The sequence below is a fragment of the Myxocyprinus asiaticus genome, chromosome 19, assembly GCF_019703515.2.
Source record: "Myxocyprinus asiaticus isolate MX2 ecotype Aquarium Trade chromosome 19, UBuf_Myxa_2, whole genome shotgun sequence".
Lineage (NCBI taxonomy): Eukaryota > Metazoa > Chordata > Actinopteri > Cypriniformes > Catostomidae > Myxocyprinus > Myxocyprinus asiaticus.
The window spans coordinates 36,274,410-36,297,626 of record NC_059362.1 but is presented as its reverse complement, the minus strand read 5'-3'; the positions used below and the strand labels follow the sequence as shown (position 1 = coordinate 36,297,626).

The following is a 23,217-nucleotide window of genomic DNA, read 5'->3' as shown; positions in this document are numbered from 1 at the left end:
TGAATGAAATTAAGATTAGTTGATCTATGTTAACTTAAATTTCAGCGAACCGGCACTATTTGGAGATATACCAAAAGGTCTTCAGAGGATACCATAAAATTAACTCCTCAGCTGTCTTCCTGAAAAGCCTGCTTATAAAGATCTCGACAGGCAGATTCATTCAGAGTGTTTGGGCCACGCTTCCATTGGTGTTCCAGTGAGGTTATTTTGAGGGGCTCTTGTTGTCAGCTGTTGTCTTGAGTCCTGTTAGACCCTCCTCACTCCTCTTTTTCACTCTGCCGAAACTGTGGACTGGCTGTCTTATTGTCTTCCTTTTCCATTTGAACTGAACAGTCGCATGTGCGGTAAGTTTTGAGCTTTAATATTTTTTTACTTTATTTGATGTTGAGAAGAATGTTACGTGAGCTTATCTGAGAAACATCTGAGCTTGTTTATTTTATGTAACTATATGTTTTTTCCAGTCATTACAGTGTGGTTTGATTTCTGGGATACAAAGAAAATCATCTGAAAACAATATGAAGACAAAAACAATTCCAATGTAATAATTCTGTAGTTGTTAGGTCAATTCAGATGTAAAGTTCTAATTGTCTTGTGAGAAGGTAAACCATGCATTTCCCAATGGTTAAAGTTACTCTTATTCATTACTGAATCACTCTTAGCCTAGTGTTAAAATATGGTATAATTATGCTTAGACTAGCCATGACTTTGTTTTTTCCACTTTGCGTACAACTGCCATCATTGACAGCAGAGGGTACGTGGCCAGAATAAGAAATAGCTTGTCCATATTTAGAGACTCCAAAAATAGCAAGTGGCTTCAGAACAGGTGCCATGTTGCTCCTCTGCTGAAGGAGGAGGGGTGTTGAGATTGAAGGGGGGGCAAATACATGTGCAAGGGGTGGATGGAGGGCTACAATTTTGGCATGATAAACAACAGTGGTCATGAAGCAACAGAGTTGGGACATAAACAACCTCTGGAAACTCAGAGTTGTGCTTGTCACTGATTATGAGAACATGACTACTTCCTGGTTTCAACATGGGATCCAAACCTGGGTCTCCCATGCAGTTAATGCAACACACATCCGGTCACACCACAGAGAAAGGTAAACGTTCTGGTTCCGATGCAAGAATGTCTGATAGGAGATGGCGCTTGTCGATGAGTCGGCTTAATGTAGCTGATCTTGGGTACTGGAAATCTCGGAAACAACATGCCGACTTCCCGTGAGATCATGTGGATTTTCTCAGCATTCCCTGCCCCTAGCGTCGAGTATCACTCGCAGCTCATTGCCGTTCTTCAGATGTCTTCCCAGTATGTGGACAACTTCAAGCTCAGATGTTATTCTTTGTATACTGCTTGCATTGAAAATGTTTAAGAATTATAAGGTGGAGTGAAGATAAATCCCCTTGGCCTCATAATACTACATAACTGAAGTAAATTCTGATATGATAATGAGTTATAATAATTCTAATTTTAGGATTAATTAATTGTAATAAATCAAATGATGATTAACTTTTTATGAGGTGAATTACCACAGACAGACAGAGACAGATAGAGAGTTAGATAGAAACTAGTCTCATGTAGCCAGAACTTTGTACAAGATGTTAAAATTATAAGATATTGTATGACCTAGTTTGGAAAGGTATGACTTAAATTCACATACAGACTAACCAATCAACAAATAGAATTTCAAAATGATACAACAGAGGCATCATATATGCTGGCCTCCTAGTCCTATCCAACACTTTATTTTAAGAAAAGAAACGTCATTGAACAAATGTAGTTACTCGTTCCATATTTATTTATGCAATACAAATGACTGAAGTATGTCAATAATCTCTAATACGCTTTCCTCGTCTTGTTCCAGACCCAGTGTTTTCTTTCTTCTGTGGTACACAAAAGTTAGTTTCCTATTAAAATCATGGTTAAGTTTAGGGTTTGTGTAAGGGGTTAGACTTAATGGTTAGGCTTAGGTTTGGGTTAAAGTTTAAACTTTGTTCACTGGTTCCATTATCGTCTATGGGAGTAAAAGTCGTATGGTTTTGTACTAACCAATTCATGCAATTTCTTACAATTCTACCATCTCATACTATTATTACAATTTGTCATGAGACCAAAAATAAATAAATAAATAAAGCTTTACATCAGGGAAGATGTAGAGTGACCAACCAATGTTTGTTTTGTTATTACATTGCGTTTAGGGGAGGGATTATCTGAAATAGATTTTAACACAATAATAGGCTGGTTTCAATAATAGTACATTAATCTCTATGAGCAGTGTAAAATGAAAAGACTGTGATCAGAATTGCTGCCCATCCAAAAGTTAGAAGTACTGTTCCATAGAAGTACTGACACAAAACAAAGCAGAAAATACAATTCTGATTGAGGATATATAGTTAAATTGTAAGTGTCTCAAACTAAACTCTGAATATCTGTAAAAGATTTGATGCCACTAACCTGGAAAACCTTGTGAAATCCAGTGATTATTTCGTCCAACATAATTGTACAGACAAATCACTTCACATTTCCTCCAGTTATTACCAATACTCAGTTTCAGCAAATATTTATTTTTCAAGGTCACTCCTCTGTAATTCGTATTGTGTATGCCTGAAGCAAATACATTAATCAAAATGAAATGTTCTCTCATTTCTTCAAATCTGAAATCACATTTCTTACAAACAACCTCATGCATTTAAAACAGGAAGTCCATCTATTTACACAAACGTAGCACAGACTGACCAAAAGCCATCCATCCTCAATTAAGTGGCTGGCGATTTTAGCGAGTCAGATCAAGTAATGTATAATCACTTCTTATTAATTTCAACAGTCTAATTTCTGCATCAAGCCAACAGTCTAATCAAGGAATTGGCTGTTGTACCTCTGTTAATCAATCTGCTCTCTTATGGAGCGGTTTTATGATGTATTTAACTTGATAATTTTAGCAGATGATGGAAGGCAGTGACCAGACCTCTGAAAACTCCACTGAACAAGTAAGTGGCACCGAGGAGCAGCCAGCAGACCCCATGGAGGTCTTCAGCAGGCAGCTAGAAGATATAATCAACACATATGGCTCAGCATCCAGCTTGATGCAGGAGCAGATCTCCATCTTGGAGACAAATGAGGAGGAGGAAGCAAAAGCTGATGAAGAGGCTGCTCCCAAAGAAGCTGAAGCCAGCCCAGAGAAGGAGCAGAAAGCTGATAAAAAACTCCTCAAGGGCCTGGGTGAGGAATCTGCCCCTCTTTTGTCATCTAACTGACATTGTTAGTTTGATAAAGAGTCAAAACCTGAAACTTGAGATTAAAGAGTAATCTGACAAACTAGAAAGCTTAACCTCTAGAAAGGCTGATTTGCTGACAGCAAGATTTGACAGGAAGAGGGATTTACTGAATTCCAATTCAAAGAGGCACAGAGGAATTTAAAACATCAGTGTTGCATGTAATATTACAAATGTGTGTGATTACAAAGTAATTAATTACTGTAATTTAATTACCTTTGAGTACAAAAAGTAGTGTAACACATAAATTAATATTTATTCTAAAATAATATTTATCTAGAATACATTTAAAACATGAATTAGGTTAGTATTTCAAGTCATTGCAGGGGAGAAACATGTTGTGCTAGGTGTATGACTTGCATGTGACAGTGAACAAGGTAAAAATATAGACATTATTTTAAATTGGTTGAGCGGTAAAACTTTTTTTTGAAAAGCGTTTTAAAAGGTAACTTAAGTAGGTAGTTATGTTATGAGCCTACTTTTTCAATTAAGTAATCTGTAATCTGAGAGTCAGTAATCTGATTACAATTTTAGAGAAGTAATAAGCAATTTGTAGTGGATTACTTTGAGTAATTTACCCAACACTGCAACAAAAAATTCATAATTTATTTTATTTAACAATTTTAGGATTACATTTGTCTAATTATACCTATTTATTCCCTGATTCATCAAATACACTTTTTTGATTAGACATTTCTCTAAGCAGTTAAACTTTTAGACATCTGTCTAAACATTATTGCTGTATTGAAAACACTTAAATTAATTTATTTTAATGTTATTCCAATTTAATTCTACTTACAAATTCTAATTTTAATTAGAATTCTGTATCTGCATCCTGTTTGATATCTCTATTCAAATATAATTCTAATTCAGGAATTTTTCTGGTATGTAATCTGCATATCAGAGATTTTAACAAGAACATTGATTATGATCATGACTTATGTTTCATATGAAAAACAACGCAGAATGCACCAGCTCTCAATCAGACAAATAAACAGAATTTTAGAAGCCATAAACAGTGCTCTAGTTTTTCTATCATCAGGACAGTTGAGCGCTATGAGTGTAGTAATCAAATGTTTGGAGAATCCTCCACACATTAAGACTAACAGCCCACTTATTTAAAATGCAGACAGCTATGGTGCTTGTCTTAGTTCTCTGCCAACAAGTGCAACAATAGTGCCTATGAACTTTCATGTCTTGTTACCTGTTTGCTTTTCTAAACCATTTTATCATATCACACTGTGATTTCACTGCCTCAGCCGTTGATTTATTTTTAAGCTTATGTGCAGAACACTCCCTTGTGGGCTTGTGCTCATCTTCTTTATCTTTCCATTCTCTGATCTGAATGGAAAATGCTTGTCTCGCAGGTAAAGAGGCCACGTCCTTATTGCAAAGTCTGAACAAGCTCAGCTCACCAGAAGAGAAAGTGGAAATGGTGTTAAAGAAATACACAGAGCTGGTGAGTATCAAGACCCACGAGAGAGTGTTTCTCTCTGAACAGTTATCACTGGCGGCAACAACAATGCATGGAGGACAGTTAGGAGAAAACAAATACAACACAAACCGGATTGGCATGGAGAGAAAATAAAAGCACGATTCGTGAGATGTTAGAAGTAGCTATGCTTATACTGTGATGACCTAAACATTCACTGCCACATGCTCAATAAGCTAATTTAAACACAAGGCAATATGCCACACAAGAAACTCACAACACTCTTTTCATTTCAGAGCACACAGATAAAGGAAATGATACGTAGAGAAGAAATTATCACAGAAGACTACAAGTAATTCTCATAGTTCTGAAAAAAGTAGATAGGTCTCAGAACTCCACAATCTCAGGGGTCTCTTGATGTATACAACTAAAAAAAATCCTCAAGTGCTTTGACCAACCCCAGAATCAGAATGTTCCTTGCTTTAAAGACCATCATAGCCCAGCATACATTTTAATGCTGGTACAGACTGGTTTATAGCATAGCCAAGATGTTTATTCCATACAGAAATCTGATATAACTGAGATAACCATATAACCAACATATTAAAATTATAGTTATTATTAGGGCATATACACTGATGAGACAAAACATTATGACCACTCAAAGGTGAAGCGAATAACAGCTACATGTCAAGGTCTGGGTAGATTAGATGGTAAGCGAACAATCAGTTCTCATAATCAGTGTGTTGAATGCAGGAGAAATGGGCAGGAGTAAAGACCTGAGCGACTTTGAAAAGGGCCAAATTGTTATGGCCAGAATACTGGGTCAGAGCATCTCTGAAACGGCAAGGCTTGTAGGGTGCTCCTGGTCAGCAGTGGTGAGTACCTACCGACAGTGGTCCAAGGAGGGACAAACTAAAAACCGGCGAGAGGGTGTTGGGTGCACAAGGCTCATCGATGTTTACGAAGTTTATCCCATCTGGTCTGAACCAACAGAAGGTCTACTGTGGCACAAGTCACAGAAAATATTAATGATGGTTACAGGAGGAATGTGTCACAACACACAGTGCATCGCACCCTGCTGCGTATGGGGCTGCGCAGCCGCAGACCGGTCAGAGTGCCCATGATGACCCCTGTCCACATTCGAAAGCACCCACTACTGGCCTGCAGGCCATATGTTAGCTGAGACATAATACAATGCCACTACGATTTGGAAAAAATATGTAGCATGTAAATAACTGGCCATTTTTTAAATACATATCAAACATGCGTTTTACATTGCTAGATCTAAAATTTCTGAATAGGCTCTTTAGAACATAGCCAGGCAGTCATTATAAAAAGTAAAAATCCACTGAGAAAAAAAAAATGCCTGCTAAACAACATTGGCACACTACTTGACATACTACATACAACAACATAAGTATTGGTTATGCAAGCTTTAGGCTTTACCAATACATAAAATAGATATCCTTACTTTACTATATTTAGTGTGACAGCTGAGTTTCTGAGAGCACAATATGTCAATCCTGTTCTTATACTTCTGTCTTTTTGTCCAATCTTTTTCCCTTTACTTCATTTTATCTATAAAACACCAGCGTTTCATTCATGAATGAATCTGTGCTTTTGAATGAATCTTTTAAGTGAACGAATCATTCACATTTCTCATGCTGAGTTCGGAATTGCATACTACCGTACTGCTCTTATTAATTCAGCCATAGACAGATATGGCAGAAGTGGTACAAGTAGTATGGGTAGTTTGCCATTCCAAATTTGGCTTCGGCCGTAAAAGACTCTGTGTTTTAAACAAATCAGTTAAACTAATGATTAAGTGACTCACTTAGTACATAAAAGATGCACATTCGTGGCCACACACTGGCGTACTGGCCCAGAAATGGTGAAAAAACGAATCTCGATGAACGGATTCTAAAGACTCGACACTCTGGGATGAATCAAAATCCACGCCACACACCATAATCTCATGTTCCCCTTAACAAGTGCTCGCGACCTTGAAAAGCCCTGATCTAAAGTAGATTTAGAACAGCCAGTGGTGTTTACTGCAGTGTATAAGATGATGTATGGATCACATCTGCATCCATGTGTGTTATTATGGGGCAGGTGGAGGAACACAGATCTGAGAAGAAACAGCTGGAGCAGCTTCAGCAGAGACAGGGTCTTTTGGCCAAGCAGAGAGATCAGCTCCAGTTTGAGAACAGCCGTGCTATCCTGGCCCGCAGCAAGCTGGAGTTGCTCTGCAGGGAGCTCCAGAGACATAACAAGACACTAAAGGTGAGAACTCTATGTCAGTTTAAGAGAGAATTGAGTTGTAAAAGACAACATGGAACTGCACTGGCAATGCATTAAACTTTCATAATGTGACATGTGCGAAGCAGAACACTCAGTGGGAAAACAATTAGGGTGGGACTTGATTTTCCTTCCAAGGGGGTTTGATTGGATTGTGAAAAGTAGGGCTATGATATTATTTGTTAATATAATTTTTTCCAGCCTGTCTGGCCTTGGTTACATCAGCAGAAAAGTCATTTCACATGCAGAGGAAGTTATAACATTTTGATGAAAGATTATGGAAAAAACTACATTTATTTCTTTAGAATAATAACTTTGAATTTATGTTGTCTTTACCTTTACCAAAGATCTAAGAATTGATTTTGATTATATATTATATATTTTTTTCTATTTTTCCTTCCAAAATAAAAGTTTGGAAACTGGTTATACTGGTTATAAAAACAATGATGTCTGCATATTTTGTTTTAGGTTGAATTATGGAATAAATATTGTAACATTACAACAATGGGTTTAACAAAATGTTACCAGTTTTAATTAAAGGAATACTCCGGGTTTAATACAAGTTAAGCTCAATCGACAGCATTTGTGGCATAATGGTGATTACCAAAAAAAATTATTTAGACTTGTCCCTTATTTTCTTAAAAAAAAAAAAGACAAAAATCTGGGTTACAGTGAGGCACATACACTTGAGAATGGTGCCAGTTTGTAAACATTAAAATACTCACTGTTTCAAAAGTGTACACAACATGTAAACAATATGCGTGTTAATGTGATTTTAGTGTGACAAAATCACTTACTAACCTTTTCTGTGTGAAGTTATATACAATTTTACAACTACATTGCCATGACGATGTCAACAAACCCTAAAATGACTGTAAACATTACGATTTAAACAAACTTACAGCTCAAATAATACATGAGTTTTAACAGAAGAATTAATGTAAGTGCTTATATAAAATTAGAAGCTTCACATTTCTGCCTTTAAACCTTCCAAAATGGCCCCTTTCACTTCCATTGTGAGTGCTTCACTGTGACCTTAATTTTTGCTTCTTCTTTTTTAAGAAAAGGAGCACTGAAAAAATCATGTACATGAATCAATTAAGTTACATCAACATAATTGTTCTTCGTGGTTTAGTGCCTTCTTTCTTTGTCAAAAAACGTAATTTGTTCACGTAATTTCAACATAATAGAATAAAGTTATTTTAAATGACCAAATTAAGTAGCCTCAAAATTATTTTATGTGTACCTGACATGATTCATGTCTTTAGTTTCACATAATATTTTTGACACTTTACTGATTTATATCATGAGGTTAAGCTAGTTAGCCAACTTTCAGCTAGCAATAGCATACATTAGCATGCTAAATGTTAAATTGCTCCTTGAGTAAAGCAACATTAAATACTATCAATTGTTGAGTTTATTTTCTTATCTTGCTGTCATCTTGATCATTTCTAACTTGAAAACACATAAAATAACACTTAATTTCAGCATTTTTACTCTCCACATCAAGTCCCCGCAAAGCATGCTGGGAACTATAAATTCCCTGCCCAGTTTCAGTTGTGTCAACAAAAATTAATCTTTTAGTCCCAACACAAATGTATTAAGTAAACTTCATTTCAAAAAATGTAAGAAGATTGAATGCAATGAAATTAAGTTGTGACAAAATGTTCAAGAATTGTGTTGCATTAGCTCATTTTAATTAATTGATATTCATACTACATAATTCAATCTGAGAGCAAGGGCGAAGCAGCCGTCCCCTGCACTCTTTAAAAAGGAGATTTTTGTCCCTCGCACTTTTCCCAGCTAAACCCATAACGAGTCCAAATGGTGGATTTGTATACAGTATTCTTTGCCTTTTGTTACTTTGGGCTGACTAAGCGACCATTCAGCCAATCACGTGTGAGTTTCATGAGCCGAAACACCCTTATGTAATAGGTCATTAGTCAGACAGTGTAATCAACTTTCTACAAAGTTGCTTTCAACAATGCTCATTTATCCATGTTTTTTTTTATCGGCACTGATGTTGATCTAAATTAATAATCTAGAGATGAGGAACACACAAATGAGAGTTATTTATCGGCATATCATTCTTGCATATCGTTCTTGATAGGCAGTATTACATGAAATGCATTGCAGAAAAAAACAAAGGACAATCCTTCTTTAAAACACACATTGTAAGTGGAGTTTATACCAGCGCATGAGTCTTCATTAAGTTATGCTTTTTACATTATGTTAGTGAGGCAATAGTTTGATCGGTTGTTTTTGTCAAATTAATCATATCACTAGATCTGTGTTAAATATGTAAACCATTTTTAATATCAGCTCCTGTTTTTTACCTCTATGTTGGTGTTCAGTCGACAAACTGTAAGAAAAAATATTGATCTGCTGTGTTCTTAGAACACTTCGTCATTTTACTGAAGTGAATAGATACAGTTGTGCTCAAAAGTTTGCATACCCTTGGAGAACTGGTAATATATGTACCGTTTTTAAAGAAAACATGAGTGAGCAGGCAAAACACATTTCTTTTATTTCTTATGGGATTCATATTCAACTGTAGGTTATAACAGAATGGCACAATCATAAAACAAAACATGGCAACAAAGAAAAAAATGAAATGAGCCATGTTCAAAACTCTGCATACCCTTAGTTCTTAATACTGTGTATTGCCCCCTTTAGCATCAATGACAGTGTGCAGTCTTTTGTAATAGTTGTCTATGAGGCCCCAAATTCTTGCAGGTGGTATAGCTGCCCATTCGTCATGGCAAAATGCCTCCAGGTCATGCAAAGTCTTTGGTCGTCTTGCATGAACCGCACGTTTGAGATCTCCCCAGAGTGGCTCGATGATATTAAGGTCAGGAGAATGTGATGGCCACTCCAGAACCTTCACCTTTTTCTACTGTAACCACTGGAGGGTCAACTTGGCCTTGTGCTTAGGGTCATTGTTGTGCTGGAAAGTCCAAGAGCGTCCCATGCGCTGCTTTCGTGCAGAAGAATGCAAATTGACTGCCAGTATTTTCTGATAACATGCTGCATTCATCTTGCCATCAATTTTCACAAGATTCCCCAAGCCTTTAGAGCTCACACACCCCTAAAACATCAGTGAGCCACCACCATGCTTCACAATGGGGATGGTTTTCTTTTCATTATAGGCCTTGTTGACCCCTCTCCAAACATAGCGCTTATGGTTGTGACCATAAAGCTCTATTTTGGTCTCGTCACTCACCAAAATTGTTGTTAACAAATATTTATTTAATTCAATTTAAACAACTGATGAAATGTTGCTATAGTCAGTCTCTGAGGGTTAAGTTTTGAAATTGTATAGCAACTTCTTTGGTTGACATGTTGGAGACTTTTTTTCCGAAAATCCTTTTGGCCCTGTCAGTGTTTTGATTGCTGAGATTGAGTCAACTCAACTTTTTCTGAGGAGGCCGTCTCTTTGAGTCCAGTGGGGCTTTACTGCAGTGACTCATTGAGGCTCTGACTTCTCAGACTCAAAGTGCTGCTGACAGGTCACTATGACAAGAAGGATAGTGTTACCGAGCTTCAATGGCATTTGCCATTCTTTTATAAATCAAAAGTCAAAGAGAATGACTCACAGGCTCAAATCACTGCAGGGGCCATGCTCTCCTGTTCTACCTTTCTATCAGTGCTACACAGCGACTCAACATCTACAAAGAAGGTTGACTGCCTCTAGGTCTGAGAGGGGTTATAGGTCACACCTAAGACAGTTTCCTATACACTTTAGAGTGTTCCCTTTAGAGCAGATTTGCATTATAATGAATAATGCATTAGCTTTACTAACAAGCTATTGCCCTTACACTCTTCTCAAGAGAGAATTGCTATGAACATTTCTGCAATATGTATTTTTGTAATGTACTGTATATGCTCAAGGTATTATAAGTTGTAGAACCCATTGGAGACAGTCAGTCTCGTGGATTAAACTAGCAAGGAAAGGGTGGCATCATTAGTGTATCAAGTTATAGAGTGAAAGTAGTGTTTCTTCCCCCAAGAGACACAAACAAGACACCATCAAAACAAGTTTATTTGAGAATTAGAACCGTTTGTGAAGGCCTCTGTAAATTGAGATGTCATATTTGTTATTTCCTGCGGACAAAAACTGTCATTTGGCCCTTGAAATGTTTTCCCATAGTTGGATATAGTGGTCAGCTAAGCTTATTTCCTTTCACACTGCCAAACAGTTTTGTTGCCTTTCAATAGACAGTTTTCACAGCGTGTGTGCAGTATAAAAAGATGTTACAAAAGATGTTACGTGTTGTGCATAGCACCTAGAGCCATTTTTCTACAGGTGCAGGAGGATTTGTTATAAAAGGAAGTGTTTTTTGTCCAAGCCTTTGGATCCACATCTATTTCTTCCATTTTTGTTTTCTTTGAGGTAAATAAGAGGAGTATCTTTATCACATTTGTTTATTTTCCGGGCTTAAAAGATATTAAAGGTGAAGTGTATAATTTCTGTGCCACTAGTTTCACCAAATTGAATTGCACAAATAAGGATTGTTTTCAAGCAGATTTCCCTAACACTCCCACTTTTCTGCCATTGGTTGGACAAAACAGATAGTCCCACCCTAAACTCATACCATTGGTTGAGCCAATGTTGTGTCTGACTGGTCGTGACCAGGGTTGGGTGTAATCCAATTACAAAGTAATTAGTTACTGTAATCTAATTACTTTTAGTCAAAACATATTGTAATATCTTACATTTTAAATTCTTGTAATCAGATTACACTGATTTTCAATTAATTTAATTACTTTTAAGTACATTACTAGGGTAACACATATCTTAAATAATATTATTTACGTATAATACATTTAAAACATGAATTATGTTTATACTGTATGTATATCTGTGTTTCTGTGACAGCTGAAGGGCTCCATAATGATTAATTTTAAGGAGAAACAAGCGGTGGTGCTGAGTGTATGATTTGTGCATAACAAGGCCAAAGAGGAAATATGAACATTATTTTGAATTCGTTGAGTGGAAAAGTGTTTTAGAAAGTAACTTAAAAGTAATGTAAATAATAATGTGATTAATTTTCCTATTAATTAATTAGTAAAGAAATCTGATTACAATGAAGGGGCCTGGGTAGCTCAGCAAGTAAAGATGCTACCTCCCCTGTAGTCACGAGGTCGAATCCAGCCAGGTCTCCTTAGCAACCAAATTGGCCTGGTTGCTAGGGAGGGTAGAGTCACATGGGGTAACCTCCTCGTGGTCACTATAATGTGGTTCTCGCTCTCAGTGTGGTGCGTGGTGAGTTGTGCGTGGTTGCCGCAGAGAATAGCGTAAAGCCTCCACACGCGCTATGTCTCCGCGGTAACGCGCTCAACAAGCCATGTGATAAGATGCGCGGATTGACGGTCTCAGACGCAGAGGCAACTGAGATTCATCCTCCGCCACCCAGATTGAGGCGAGTCACTACGCCACCACGAGGACTTAGCGCGCATTGGGAATTGGGCATTCCAAATTGCGGAGAAAAGGGGAGGGAAAAAAATTTAAAAATCTGATTACAATGTTAGAGAAGTAATTTGTAGTGGATTACTTATTTTGAGTAACACTTTTCAGGGAAATCAACCTACGAATGGATTATTTATAGCTGACTCTGCATATTAAGCTGGAATACAAGTATTTTAACATTGGAAAAATTACACACTTTAGCTGTAAATTCTTATATTCCCCTTCAGAAGTTGATGATACTAGGTCTCCCCAGAGGCTGGGTTTGACCTTGTTCATTCGCCAATCAATTTTATTTAAGTATTATAGAAGCCATTAATGAGCAGGTCAGAGCAGAACATCTAAGCCCTCTGTGTAGGTACGATTCTCAGCCGTGAGGACAGTAAATTAGATTTAATCTTGTCTTTAGAGCAGGGTCATTCCTCTTGAATGCCTATGTGTGTATGATTCAACTCCCTGATGATCTTGCCTACTGGTTCAACAGCTTCACCTTTCCCAGGTGGGAGCTTGAGACTCATGCCATGTGTAAACACAGGCAGCAAACAGATTCGGCCCTTAAGAGGAACATTCCATGCTTGGATTCCTGATGATTAGCTGAGTCAGGGAGCTGGCATAGCGGAAACAGGAGCTCATGTTTACAGAACACATGGAACGGCACGCCTGTTTAACAAGTCCACTCTGAGATGCTAGAAAAAGATGATTTATTGTATATCTCATGCCACTAAGAGAGATTTCATATTCTGCAAAAAATTATTTTTGCATTTTTGTTTTCCATTAAAACTCTCTGGACATCCTTATAACTAAATGCATTTACTTGAGAAGCAAAAAATTGTTATCAGTAACAAACTATTTTAAATTACACTTTTTAGGTAATGTGTTTACTTTCGGATTACTTATATCATGTTTTGATGAAACTTTCATTGTAAGTGCATTTAGTACCAATTTACAGTCATTTCACTAAACTTTAGTAACATGAAATCTGATTACATACATTTAAAAATGTATTGTAATTTAATTATTACAAGTACTTGATTTTTGTAATTGATTTATGTGATCCACATTACATGTAGTACATAAATACCCAACACTGGTCCTGCTTTCAGAGAAATCTAACCAAATTTTGTTAGGTTTATGCTTAAATTAGGGAAAACTTTTTGACAATGGTGTAACAGAAATCAACTTGTTTTCACTTTGAATTAATGTTTTCATACACTTTAATGACACCATGCACTCGAGCAATCTTGTGCAAAACCTGATGATCTGTTATCCCAATATGATTTGAGAATGTTCCAATGTCACAAAATTGCTTGTTTGATTAGTGACCTAGAAATTGTGCAGACTCTTAATTATTTTGTCTTCATTTCATATCATAACCTTCTGTTTTACTTTTTTATTTTAAATCCTAGATTTTCAGTGTGGTCTTAGACTTTTGGACCCAACTGTACATTGAATATGAAATGAGGACATCCTTCCAAAAAGCTTTGTTGGCTGCAGAACAAAGTTTTCCTCCACTGTAAGATGAGACTTTTAAAAACGCTCTCTAGTACTGCATACTTTAGATAACAATGACATTAAGAAATTTAAAATGGAGTTTTCAAACGAACACAGATGAGTGTGGACTTGGCCTAAACTCACTTCTAATTACCACTGTCCATCTCAACACTGACTTAGTACTAGATCCCGATTGCTTTCATCATACATATTTTTCCAGATTTCCAACACATTTCCCTCTCTTTCTCACCCTGCAGGAGGAGAGTCTGCAAAGGCTGCGGGAGGATGAGATGAAGCGGAAGGAGATCACCACTCATTTCCAGAGTACGCTGGTGGACATTCATGCTCAGATCGAGCAGCACAGCAGCCGCAACAACAAGCTGTGCCAGGAGAACAGCGAGCTGGCCAGCAAACTCAAGAACATCATAGATCAGTACGAGCGCAGAGAGCAGGTACTATACATGAACATGCACATACATACACAGACACATATACATTATTTTAATACCTGTATATATACTGGTGAACCAAAACATTATGACCACCTGCCTAATATGCTGTTGGTCCTCCACATTCCACCAAAACGGAACACTCCCTCTGTCTTCCAGCAGTTACAAATACTGTCTTCCACCAACTTACAAATGGCTTACTTATAGTTGTTTCTGCATATTAAACTGGGATAGGATCAAGTATTTTTACATCGAAAAATGACACACTTCAGCTTTAAGGTTTCTAATTAGCCATTACTGGGATTCCTGTCCATGTCTCTTTAAAATGAGGTGTTGTCTGTACAGCCATATGGGTAATCCTTACACTATGCATAAAGGAAATGTATGCACATTTGAGAGTAGACAGCTCGTGTCTGTGAGAGCTGTAATTTCACAACATGTGGAGGAGAAAGCTGCATTCTCACACATTCTAAAGCTGCTATATGCACAGGCAAACATACAGTACTTTGCACTGTTTTATTATGATTTAGTGACTCATGCCCTGTTCTTGCACCTTGTAGAGAATTATTGTATTCCGTATCTAATCACATAAGAATTGACCGGTGGAATGACAAGCCTGATTTGAGGGAAGTGAAGCTCAATCTGTCATGCTGATGGGCACCACAGAGACTGTTCACAGACAGCTGTGTGGTGGGCTAAAACAGACCCCATCTTTCAGCTGGAAGTTTAATGTCTTGGAATCAAATTGAATCATGTGTCTCTACTGCCCTCTGTTGTTTAAAGTAGAGACACACATCATATGATCAGACTGAAGAGGAAAGTTCATCAAACTTAATATGATTTACACAAGTAGAACATGTTTCTGGATCAACATTCTTTTTTGTTCCTGGAACAACATCTCTATCAACCAATCGTTGATAGCCTTAGGCATAAGGCTATGATTGGTTAATACAAATGTTGTTCCAAGAACAAGAAAGAACGTTGATCCAGGAACAAATTTTACTTGTGTTAGTCACCTTTTGCAGGGTATTACAGTGGAGCTTGTGATATAGACAAATTCTTAATTGTTAAAATATTGCATTGTGTTGACTGATGCAAATAAAAATAAACATGATGTGGATTATTCCTGAGATCCTGTCCAGCCACTTGGTGGAAAAACATTTTAGAATGCAGTGTTAATGTCCTGTAATCAGTTCTAGGTGTTATAAGGTCCCATATATCTTATTGTCTTGTTGACGTAAAAAAAAAAAAAAGTCCTTTAAAGGAGTCATATCAAATTAAATACTTTTTTTCCCTTGATCTTTGACAATACAAATTCAGTGTACTATGTAAACATACTGTAACTTTCAGAGCTCAAAACTCTGGGAAGGATCCCAAGTTCAAAAAGACTATTTATCGAAACTAAGCTGCAAAAATTAGGCTGAGGTTTACTTTCACAAGAGCTTAACAGCTTTAGCGACAGTTAAAACTATATTGTACCTGACAGCAAACCTGAAGCCCATACGTAAATGCAGAAATTACTCATTTCACATGCAAAGAGGGCATTAAAGTCTAAGTCTTCTAGGCACGTATAGAAAGTGGCACATTTATTCTAGAGTCAGAGAGAAAATGGTCATAAAAAAATATTCTTCTTTTCTAATTATGACCTTTTGTTTATTTTTCTAATAAACATTTGACTGACTTTATAAAGTATGATGTAACTCGTCAAGTTTGTCTTCCCTGTATACACAAAGACCTTAGAGAAGATATTCAAGCACCGAGATCTACAGCAGAAAGTGTCTGATGCCAAACTGGAAGAAGCCAAGATGCTACTTAAGGAAGCAGAAGAGAAGCACAAGAGAGAGAAGGAATATGTAAGACGCACAATTCTCTTATTCCTGCTCTTTAGAATTGCCTAAAGTAAACTGAAGGGCAAACAAAGTAATCTGCATGTGCTTAAGAGGAATTAATTTACAACAATGTCTTACATAGAACTAACTTTTAAACTCTAAAGAATTGGCATACGTTTACATCTCACCATTTATGTTGTTAGTTGCTTAAAGAGGCAATTGAAAAAACTAAGAAATGCTACACAATGAAGGAGCAGGAGTTACAGATGAAGAAACAGGTAAAGTTGAGTTCTTGGTCTCTCTCACCTGTCTGTCTGTCTGTCTGTGTGTGTGTGTTGTGTTTAACCAGTTACTTATTCAGGCCGCAGAGTGGAAACTACAGGCTAAAGAGCTGAAAGAACAGCACACAGTCATGCAGGCTCAGGTGAATATCTACAGCTGTGCCATTACCCACTGTCCCTCAATCGCTCCTTCCAAGCTGTGGCGTTCATAAAGTTGTCCATTTGAGCTGTATGACAAACCACATAAACAAATAAACCAATGTACAATCCTGATGCAAACCCATTAGGCACAATTGCATTACACGTTTGTAGTGATAGATAGATAGATAGATAGATAGATAGATAGATAGATAGATAGATAGATAGATAGATAGATAGATAAATAGATACTGTAGACAGACAGACAGATAGATAGACAGATAGATAGATAGATAGACAGATAGACAGACAGATTAACAGACAGATAGATAGATAGATAGATAGATAGATAGATAGATACTGTAGACAGACAGACAGATAGATAGATAGATAGATAGATAGATAGATAGATAGATAGATAGATAGATAGATAGATAGATAGAGCTGTAATATCATTGGTTTCCTTTTTACATCAAAACCATATTTTTAATGAGAAATAACCAGTTACACAGGAAAATTCATATCTTATTAGGATTAAACAAACTAAGCTAAAACTTTGATTGGTTCCTCTTGATTTATCTAGTTTGGTGTGAAAAATAACATCAACATAAAAATAATTGAATAATAAAGAAGACTACAAGGAGCTTATTAAGTTTAAATGTTATGTTAACATACAACATGCACGCAATCTTATATTGAATTAACGTTTTCACTGCAAGAAATCCCTTTCCTTTATCAGTATTTTTGTCTGTTTGCCGGTACAAGAAGTTTCCAGCAAAAATAATGTAAGATAGTGTGACTTGTTTTCAGAGAATATATATCTTGAATTAAATACTGTTCTTATTAGCAGATTGAAAGAAAAAACTATGCTTTAAATAATAATAATATAATAATAATAATAATAAACATAATTCCAGATTCTCTGAAAACAAATCTTAATATATTATGCATGTTTTATGGTCAAGTAAATACACATGGGGGAATTCACTAAAATTGAATTGCACTTGGTAAAAGCACTGGTTATTTGCACCCTCTGTCTGCGCTGGTTTAGCACCTGATTTACTAAAGGAATTATGCAGATCAGGCAACAGAACAAAAGCGCTCACAAAATCGCTGCTGAACGCAATTTGCAAGCGCAATTCTGTGCAATCTTGCAGGACAAATATGAGTGCTAAATAGCGGAGGATGCAGCAGACCTCCAAGATCTGCATACCCTGCCGGGACTGTACAGCCGTCAGGTCCAAAGGGGGGGCGCTATATCGTGAAAATGTTTACACTTAAAATGTTAAAGACACCGTATACATAAGTCAGGCATATGAGGTATCATTTGAAAGCTTAGAATATTCTCAGAATATCTCTGAAATTCTCAGAGATAACTATCATTTCTGCATTTATGTTACATAAAATAAGGCTGCAAAACATTCTCGTCGCAAATTAGCGCCCCCCTATAGGTAATGGGGTAGAAATATTTATGTGAAAATAAAAGTCTTTCACATAGCACCTAAATGGACCAGTCATATATCAAATTAAAGCTTTCATTCTCAGGAATGTGAATATACAGTTTATTTTGTTGCCCTAATACACAGTTTGAAAGATTTTCAAAAGAATCACCATGTAAAAAATTATTTCTGTAAGTCATCAAATACAGACTCTTTTATGCACGATCATTGCTGCTGTAAGCCCCAAGTTATTACCTTAGTCAGTTTTCAATGAGCTTGCTTGGCTGAATAATCCAATGTTATATCTTAGATGTCTAGAACAAAATATGCCATCCAGCAGGAAAAGCATGCTAAACAAATCATCAGAAAAATATGTTTTTGACTATTAATGATAAAATGTTATATATCATCCCAAAGGGGAGGATCTTAGCTTTTTAGTGACACATAGAGCTTCAATGAAACAAGGGTGGTGCTTGAACTGAAAATTAGACTGAATGTCTATGGACGAGCACATCTGTGAGGGCTAAAATTCATTAGAGTGACACCAACATTTCAGATCTGTATATTGTGATGGAATGTGAAAAAATCTTTTTCTAGTGCTTGCTGCCATCTAGTGAAATAAAAGTGAGGTAGAGTGAACATAACCAGATTTTCATGTTAACAAATTTAGAACAGAAAAAAATATTTTTTTTGTTTAGCATAAGATTATAAACATAAAATATTATTTATGAATAATTTAAGTCTTTTTTGTAATTTTGGAGATTCTCTGAAAAATTAGACAAAATGTTTTGCAATTAGCATTAGTATGTGTGAATGGTGAGCTTTTAAATTTAAGTGTGAAAAATTGCGGGCGGCAGCTCAAAAATGCACCAGAGTTAAACATGCCAAAAGTGTGCTTGACTACACCGCACATGTGGATATGTCAGGTTATAATGCTCTTCTCCATCATTTGATCATTATTAGATGAATTACTGCTGATATGATCAATAGAAATGTACACAGTGTACTCTTTTAAATAAAAGACATTTTACCACCTGCTTTCATCTGGCAGTAATAGCATGATGTAAATTGCGGCAGGCAATTTTTGTGAATGAAGCACAATCTGTAATGAGCAGAATTTACATAGAAACCAGGTGTGTTTACGTGGAAAGGAATAACAATAACTTCATTTAAATAATCAAGATGCAGCACAATTTCAGCACTGCTTAAACTAGACTGCAGGTGTTATGTGAATAAGAAACAGCTTTTTGTGTTAAAATACCGCTGGCAGAGGTGGCACAACTGTTTAGTGAATTTGCCCCTCTGTAAGTTCTTTAACAATTTAAGATATTTTAGTAGAAAGAAACTATAAACTAATTGGTTGAAATGGTAGAAACTAATCCTAATGTTCTTTTTGTAGCTTGTGTTGTACTCCGAGAAGTTTGACGAATTCCAGGGTACACTGGCAAAAAGCAATGAGATTTATACCAATTTCAAACAGCAGATGGATAAGGTTTGTTACGTTACACACTTTTACAGTTTGGAACCAATTTTAACGTTTTTGTTCAAAGAACAACTTGAAATTGCCTTTTTAAGTTGTCCCAAGTCTCAAAAAATTCTGATAACATTATTTTCTCTAGATGACAAAGAAGATGAACAAGCTGGAAAAGGAGTCAAATACATGGAAGACACGGTTTGAAAGCTGCAACAAAGCTCTTGTTGATATGATAGAAGAGGTAACATGTAACCAATGTACATAAGTTCTGTCATTATTTGACCATTAGCTCTGCGATCAATAACATATTTACACGCTTCTACAGCGATCTGAAAAGGCAAAAGAGTTTGAACTCTTCACTTTGAAGATCGACCGTCTGGAGACTTTATGCCGAGCCTTGCAGGATGAGAGAAAAGTTCTGTACAGCAAGATTAAAGAAATACGTTTTCCGGATAAGGCATCCCCAAAACCTGCCATGGACATGCCTCAGGTAGATGAGCTTCCAGAGCTCGTCCAACCTTCTACACCAGCTACAAACCCAGCCCTGACCGCTGAGATGGAGAGGTTATGGGAGGAGCAGACCCGCCTACAGGAGTTTGCAGCCTCCTTGGTCACTCCCATTACAGATGACATTGGGGAATCAGACAGTGAGGAAGAGGAGGTATCCGAGTCTGGACAAGAGATTCCAGCAATTCCTGAGGTCCCCCAACCTGAGCCCACCAAACAAGCAGATAAACTGAAATTCGTACAAGAGGAACCCTATACCACAGAGGAAAACAAACCACAGGTTGTAGAAGTAAATGAAGACAAGCCATTGCCCACAAATCTTGAACCAGCCAAACCTGAGACAGAATCCAAACCTCCTCAAGAGCCTCTGCAATCAGAGATCATAGAACAACAGACAGGAAAACAAGAGTCAGCCAAAGAGGAACCAAGCCAGGAAGAAGTGAGAAACGTAGAAGCAGTCAAACAAGAGACAACTGAACAAGAATCCACTAAGCCAGAGCCTGTCATAAAAGAAGAGGCAATACCAGAAGTGGACAAAGCTGAAGCTGTTAAATCTGAGCTACCTGAAGCAGACTCACCTAAACAAGAGTCCCTCAAAGAGGATGATGTTCAAAAAGAGGAAGCTGCTGGGGCACAGACAGCAAAACCTAAAGCCCAAAAATCTCAAGAGGCCAAACCAAAGGCCAGCAAACCCCAGATTAAAAAACAAGGTCCTACCAAGAAAGGTTCTGCTAAGGGTGTGAAGAAAAGCTAAGCCAAATAATGCATAGTGCATTATCCAAGGTGCACCATGTGGACTTTTCTTTATTTGCTAGATCAGTTTGTTTTAATGAAGTTTGACGAGTGTTTTGCTGTTAACGAATTACATATAGAAGATGATAGACTGGTCATATGCCACTTTCCTTTAAGTAAGTTAACTTTAAGAATGGCCTCTTGGCTATCTTTGCATAACTTTCTGAATGTAGTATGGACTTTTTCAACTTCCACTTCTTTTCACTGACATCAAATAAAGTTTTACTGTTGACAATCCTACAGTGTACATTTCCACAAAATTAAAGACATGAGTCATATGACTTGTGTAAAAAACACATTACAGAAAACACTTTTTACCATTTCTGTAGAAAATATTAGGGCTTCGATGCTAAGGTGTTCTGGTAAGTTGCCAAGGCATTGCGATGCAGTTGTTCAGGTGATCTGAGTGGTATTTATCACGTTGTTGTTCTGGGTGGTTACTAGAGCATTGGCTATTGCTAGGGTGTTTACTTGCCCAAGTCTAAACAGCTCACCCTTTAAGTCTCTGTGATATTCCAGACTGAACTCACAGTAAAATCGAAAACATTAGGTTGAATTTTCTTTAGGTAAAATCGGTGTGTGCTTACCAAAATGCAAAACACTGCCCCCCAGTGGCCAAAGAGGCAACTGTTGTTGCACAATTGTGAGCTCCATTTTCCTGGTGTAATGTCCAAAGAGGAGCGCCAAAAGCGAGTTGTTTTTAGCTGTAGAGGCTGTCAGTAGTATTAACCGAAAATTCTCTTCCATTTACCCATTTTTGTTTTCAAATATTGACACATAATTCCAAAAGCTGTCCGTCATTTTGACAGAAACAAAATAAACAAAAAATATTTTAAACTAGTGCATCCATTTTGTTGCATGTTATTTTAGGGTAGTATTATCTGAGCTTCATAGATGCGTGTTCTTCTCATCTGTGTCACTTTATGGTGACATCAGGTACACTGAAAAATATTTGTGAACTTCTGAATGTATGCGCTTTTGCAAAATATCTGACCGGATCTTTTCTTTTTAAAGCCACACGTAACCGGCAAAGTTAAAAAATTTTGTTTTAGTGATTGATTGACAGGTAGAACTTTGCTCTTAGAACTCCTTGATTTCACCATAATCACTTAAGGAGTCAAAAACCTATTATACATCCACTGTCATGTATGAACCATTATGATGTTTGCTATGCCTCTGAATGTAGCCCTATTACTAAAGAAATGAAAACAAGTATGACAGATAAAAATAGACCAGGATGGAAATTTTACAACTCAAGATTTTTTTCTAGTGAAATCTCTGGCTTTAATACAGGGAAGATAAGTGCATATTTTATAAACTGAACCCCCAACCCAATCCAACCCCCTAACCTACACCTAAACGTAAGTGGAGTAAAAATATAATGTTAGAGGGAAAAATGCAACCTCCAAATTCCTTTTGGGTTCAGATCCCAAATGTGGGTCTCCTACGCTGCTGATGGAAAGCCCTTCTGGTTGCACGTGCTAGTAAACACACTAGAGCCAATGCAAAACTGTCTGATAGGAGAAGATGCTTGTCTGTGAGTCAGCATAATGCAGCTGATCCTAGGGTACTGGACCTCTTGGAAACAACATGCCGACTTCCCCTGTGATCTCGTTGGATATTCTGGTCCCTAGAAATGGTTTAGGTCCCTCCTTTCATGTCAGGCCAAATCAACACTAATCTGTTTAAATTTGAAAATGCATTGATTTTTGCTATACGTTTACAGAACTCATCAACACTGGAATGGTGTTGTCCTCCACCGAAAACTGAGACATCGAAACCATTCTCCATAACCACGTACTTTGGAAAACAATGACGTTAGTAAACTGAAAAGGACGTTCAGAATTAAACGGATTAGTGTGAACATAGCCTCAATAAAAGGTTTTTGTTTTGTTACGCCTCCCTTTTACACTTGAACAGTGTTTTCCTCCACCAAAAACAGATTTTCGAAAACGTTCTCCATTACCGAACACTTTGGACAACAATGAAATGAGGAATGTGTGAAAAACTAAAATAGATTAGTGAGGATGTGGCCTATACGTATTTTTTTTTTTTCTTTCTTCCATTGAATCAACGAGCAGACAAAAATTGTAAGTCTGGTCGCTTAGACAAGTAAAAGCACACCTCTCAATAGATCAAATCCAACAACAGTAATGCTTGCCTTAGCAAGAACCATTTATGATATTCTGGGCACCTAGAAGGTCATTATGGAGTTAGAATTTCACTCTGAATATTATGTTAAATGGTCACTAGCATACAATTCCTCTTTTCGCACACCATGATTTTTACGCAAGCAGTAGTTTCCATGGCAACAGCCTAAAAAAGGCAAGCAGCTTTCATCCTTGCA

At 37.0% G+C, this 23,217-nt stretch overlaps 1 protein-coding gene across 3 annotated transcripts; it reads left to right on the top strand.

The window, feature by feature from the left end:
• The first annotated feature begins 213 nt into the window (after nt 1–213).
• On the top strand, nt 214–21,107 carry txlnba (taxilin beta a). 3 transcript variants are annotated; one of them, XM_051725167.1, is made up of 10 exons: nt 214–344; nt 2,941–3,217; nt 4,638–4,729; nt 6,818–6,988; nt 14,219–14,413; nt 16,144–16,263; nt 16,589–16,663; nt 19,497–19,589; nt 19,717–19,812; nt 19,897–21,107. In XM_051725167.1, the coding sequence occupies exons 2-10, from the start codon at nt 2,941–2,943 to the stop codon at nt 20,830–20,832; spliced, it is 2,055 nt and encodes a 684-aa protein (XP_051581127.1). In that variant the 5' UTR covers nt 214–344; the 3' UTR covers nt 20,833–21,107. The 3 variants fall into 3 exon arrangements, with proteins under 3 accessions (XP_051581127.1, XP_051581125.1, XP_051581126.1); XM_051725165.1 differs by having other exon boundaries at nt 218–344; nt 2,938–3,217; XM_051725166.1 differs by lacking the exon at nt 16,589–16,663 and adding an exon at nt 16,443–16,517 and having other exon boundaries at nt 218–344; nt 2,938–3,217.
• The last annotated feature ends 2,110 nt before the right edge of the window (nt 21,108–23,217 follow it).